We start from the raw sequence: 5,000 nt of genomic DNA, 5'->3' as shown, positions 1-5,000 counted from the left end.
GCATAAAGGAGATACCATTCTTGGGAGGCAAATTGTTTCAACGCAGCCTTCGTTATCGTTATTTTCATTTCAGAAATACCTAATACAATTACAACATAAATTTGCATCCATAATGTTACTGATGCTAATGATTATATTCATATTAAAAATTCAATGACATAGCTATATACACTGTTCAACAATAAATGACAATATCAACATACCTCTAATGATTGTTTACAGCTCTTTGAAATCACAAACAATATATTCTGATCACAACTAATTAGGGAAATTTTTTTCTTTTTTACAAAAATACTGTATCGGGGCGAAATTACTAAATTTTCCCAACAAAGACAAACTGTGAAGTTTATCCACATGAACAAAGAACAACAAAACTCATTAAGAATATGGCAATAAACACTTGAATGATATAGTGAAGGATGATATGAACTAAATTCAAATCAACATCTTTTACATTTTTCTGTTTATCACAATGTTTCATGAAACATAACAGGAGAAAAATATTGGCACCTAATGGCAAAACATGAAACTAAACATGATCAAAATACTTGACAAGATTTGTATGATGCTAAAACTACAAGATGCATGGAAAATAGTTATGTTCCCATACAAAATAACTTAATTTGTATCCGAATGCACATGGTACACTGGAGAATAAAAACTTACAAAATACGTATAAGATCAATAAATATATCTCTCGCAACAAAAACTTTAAACTACGGAAAAATCTACCACTCATGTCTTTTCCTTCATTCTAATAAACACATATGTTGAATCTTTTCCAAATCATACCAAGGGTTCTCTGACCCAGTGAACAAACCCTTATTTTCTTAATATACTTCCAACAATGTGAGCTTTCCTGCTCACTCTCTGCCTCTACTGTCAGGATTCTAATTTACAGCAAATATAAAAACTCTCATTTGAAATACACTGTACATAATAAACCCACAATCACATAAATTCTAAACACACATTTGGCTCATATGGGTAGCACTAGTGTTTTTTTTATCTAGACACTGATTAGTAACGAACGACCCACAAATATATGACCTCTTCATTTATTCAGGTGCCAGCTAGTATTAACATCAGTAATAATCTACCAAAGGACCTTTAAGGGCCAGGCTGAGCCGATCACAAACTCGGGAAATAGAACCTGCGGGGGTGGGGGTGGGGTGGGGTGTGGGGGCATGACATCAAGACTGTCATCTGCTTAAATAAAAGGGCCCACTGCTAAGGAACATTGCACTCTGTGTTCTCTGTACAGTCAGCAACCCTCATCTCTAATACTGGTGCACAATTGTCCTCAACCTGTGCTGGAACAAGACAAAGTATTGCTTTAGTAATATCACATGTTGACATGTGATGTAGAATGTATTATGTTGTCCTTTGCAGAAATCAAAAGCACATGAAATATCAGACTCAGGCATCCAAAAATACAGAAAATCAGTCAAATTGTTGGTATATACAAAGCTCTCAATACAATAGACTGACACACAAAAAATGATAGTGATAACATTCTTCCGTCCTTATAGTAGAAGTGATAAGAATTTACTACTGGTAATCATCAGCTGTTACAAATTCACCAATCATACATCAAATCGATGTTAGTAATATATAAGGCTTATAATACTCAATAAAATGTACCATTGTATTTTATCATTACAAGATTACATACCTGAAAAAGGTCTACGAGGAGAGAGTTTCTTCCAGTTTTGCACGTTTTTCCTCATATTCCATATCAATATTATTTCTAGCCTGAAATGAATGAAAGACTAGTTTATGAAAGAGAAAGAAATCACCAAACTTAATACTGCATAAGAAAATCTGTACAGAGTTGTAGTCCTTTTCTTTAGATCAATAATTTGGCTCGCAACAAAAGGCACTTTTTACTAGGCAATCAAGAAATCTGAATATCTATGAGCTGAACAATAAATTCCAAAAAAATAAAGTTCTGGAAAAAAATATTTGTTATGAAAGATATACATTCCAGGGATATTGATATAATACATGTGAATCCTACAACAAAAATGCTATATGCCAAAATTACCTAATAGCACCAAAAATACTGTACGTTTTGACAAAGATACCACTAAAAGCAACATATAACTTTTGTAAAGTATGGTCATTGAAATTAGTTATGATTTACCTTTTGTTTCTCTTCTTCAAACTGTGATCGGACATCTTCATGCTGTTTCTCCAGTTCAGTCTTCTTCTTTTTATGGATATCGGTAAGCTTTTGTCTCTCCTGAATGCCTTCTGCGACAATCTGTTTACTGATCTCACGCTTTATCCTGGAATTTTCAAAAGGTTTTAGTGGTCTTTGGTCTTGTGATATATATATATATATATATATATATATATATATATATATATATATATATATATATATATATATATATATATATATATATATATATATATATATATATATATATATATTAGATCTAGGGCCTTTATATCTAGTAACTCACTCAACATCCTTCTACTATGATTATATAATATATATATATATATATATATATATATATATATATATATATATATATATATATATATATATATATATATATATAATCATAGTAGAAGGATGTTGAGTGAGTTACTAGATATAAAGGCCCTAGATCTAATAGACAATGAGACAATAGACACCGTAGCAGGGAAAATTCAAGAGGCTGACCTTACAATAATGCATTAACCCACACAGGACGGGTGGTACAGCATGTGTACCGCGCATTCAAAAGCCCAGTTGCCGGGCGGCACAGTATTGTGCCAGCCATTCAATTGATTTAGGCCTAATAATTCGAACGCCCCGGCATTTGGACATTGAAGGCTAGAATTCCCCCGTCGGGAATGGGTTAATACTAGTAAAAGAAAAAGAGGAAAATCAGTAGCAACTTGTACACCTGTTTAATTCCTCTTTGTGGCCATGAGTTACTATTGATTTCTTAGTAAAGTCTGGAAATAAGGTTATAGGAGAAGACATAGTTTTGTGGAATGAGTCAGTAATAAGTTCAATAATGAGTTAATAATAAGTTCTGGGAATAAGGTTGTAGGAAGAAGATGGAGACTTGGGATATAAGTCAATAATAAGTCTTGGGAATAGTATGAAAATAAGGTCACAGGAAAAAGCCAAAGGTTTGTGGAAACTATTATTAATAAGTTTCGGAAATAAGGTCACGAAGAAGATGAAGGTTTGCGGAAACAGTATTATTAATAAGTTTTGGAAATAAGGTCACATGAAGAAGATGAAGGTTTGTGGAAACAGTTAATAATATTAATAAGTTTTGGAAATAAGATCATATGAAGAAGATGAAGGTTTGTGGAATAAGTCAATGTAACAAGTCACAGAAACAGTTTGGAAATAAGGTTGCACAAAGAAACAGAAGAAACGAGTCAACAATTAGTTGCAGAACTGAGGTTACAGGAAGACAAAGAAGGAAATCATGAGTAGTTTCCACACCTGCTTAATTCCTCCTTGTCCACAGTTGTCTTTCCTAGTCCCTTTCGTTTCTCTCTGTGTTGTTCTTCGGTTCTTCGTTTTATATCTTCAACTTGTTTATCATGTATGGTCTGTAACTTTTTTAACTGTTCTGCTTGAGACATCTTCATCACTTTATCTAATGCAGCATAAATCTGAAATTGGAATGATGAAAGAATTAATAATAAAGGAATAAACTCCAGAGTTAAGGGAACCATAATGAGAGAACTTAAATCCACGAGAATCAATAAACGTATGGTAAAAAAGAAAACAGAGGTATAACAAAATAAGACATAAAAGAAAAAAAAGAAAAAAGAAAAAGCATACCATATACTTAAAAATGGTAAAAAAAAAAAGAAAAAAAAATTACCGAATCATGATATTTTTCTTGCAGTTTCTTCTCAGCTGATAGATGTTCCATGCTTAGTTCGCAAAGGCTGGTCTTGTGAGACTTGTCCTCCTCCTGCAGCCGACTTTCCAGTTCTTCCTGGACTGTGTTCAGGTCTTGTGTCGTTTCTCGTCCAGTAGGCTCTCTGTATGTAAAAATAATAATAACGATGATAATGCTACAGGTAATATTTAATGCCAATTGTTGATGATGTCAACATTACAGTTATCATTGATGCTAATGCTTTTCAGCATTCAATACTAATTGTGAAACTAAAATCAATACAAATTTAGTAACAATACTTATGCTATTCTAAATTCAAAACAAGACTAATGGTACCAATCAGTGCTATAACTAATCACAGTAAGGTAATCAAAATATAATAATCTAACCTTTAAAGGGCAATATGCAGTCATTGACATTTCTAGGCATGTGTGCCCAAACAAAAAACATGGCAAAACTCATCATATAGAAATGTTTCCAAATTGTCCATAACATGAATATTCAAATTAGAGTGATTTGAATTTAAATAATTGTCTATCAAAGTAAACGAAAAAAAGTCTTTATTATCCAGTGTGTACATGGAGCTCTGGACTTTACTTTCCTTTCTGGGGTAAAGGTTATATCAAAACAATCTTGCAGTTTTATTTTTCCAAGGACATTGTGTCAAATCAAAATATACTTCACCATGAAAATAACAAATTTATCAGTAAATCTATCTTTCATAATTATTAAATTACAATACCAACAATGTGGAAATATGATCATAATGTTATTTTGTCATAAGGCTATGATCAAGACAGTGCTAATATTACAGAAAGATGTATGAAAGAAAATTAACTTCACAAAACAAGAGATGAAGGTGACATATTGATGCTTTTTTACATTTGTCAATATGAATGTTATTCACTACTACTATTATACTACATATATATATATATATATATATATATATATATATATATATATACATATATATATATATATATATATATATATATATATAAACACGCAAGAGATGTATTTGACGCATTTCGACGGAGGTCTTTCTCAAAAATGCATGTATTTTTTTCATGTATTTTTGAGAAAGACCTCCGTCGAAACGCATCAAATACATCTCTTGCGTGTTTAGAT

General features: G+C 31.7%; 1 protein-coding gene across 1 annotated transcript in view; it reads right to left on the bottom strand.

The window, feature by feature from the left end:
* Window positions 1–5,000, bottom strand: part of Plc21C (Phospholipase C at 21C) — a gene marked incomplete in the record, with an annotated part of 279,416 nt that overhangs the window by 846 nt on the left and 273,570 nt on the right. Inside the window, 5 exon segments of the mRNA XM_086532848.1 lie at window positions 1–1,308; window positions 1,676–1,755; window positions 2,147–2,291; window positions 3,461–3,633; window positions 3,849–4,011. The exon segment at window positions 1–1,308 is cut by the window's left edge and continues 846 nt beyond it. Coding sequence (XP_086388974.1) covers window positions 1,687–1,755; window positions 2,147–2,291; window positions 3,461–3,633; window positions 3,849–4,011 — 550 coding nt within the window.

This window comes from Penaeus japonicus, unplaced genomic scaffold (assembly GCF_977035675.1).
Source record: "Penaeus japonicus unplaced genomic scaffold, GWHDUDI00000001_assembly GWHDUDI00000038, whole genome shotgun sequence".
In the NCBI taxonomy this organism is placed as follows: domain Eukaryota; kingdom Metazoa; phylum Arthropoda; class Malacostraca; order Decapoda; family Penaeidae; genus Penaeus; species Penaeus japonicus.
The sequence above is the reverse complement of the archived record's forward strand: the minus strand, read 5'-3'. Positions and strand labels throughout refer to the sequence as shown.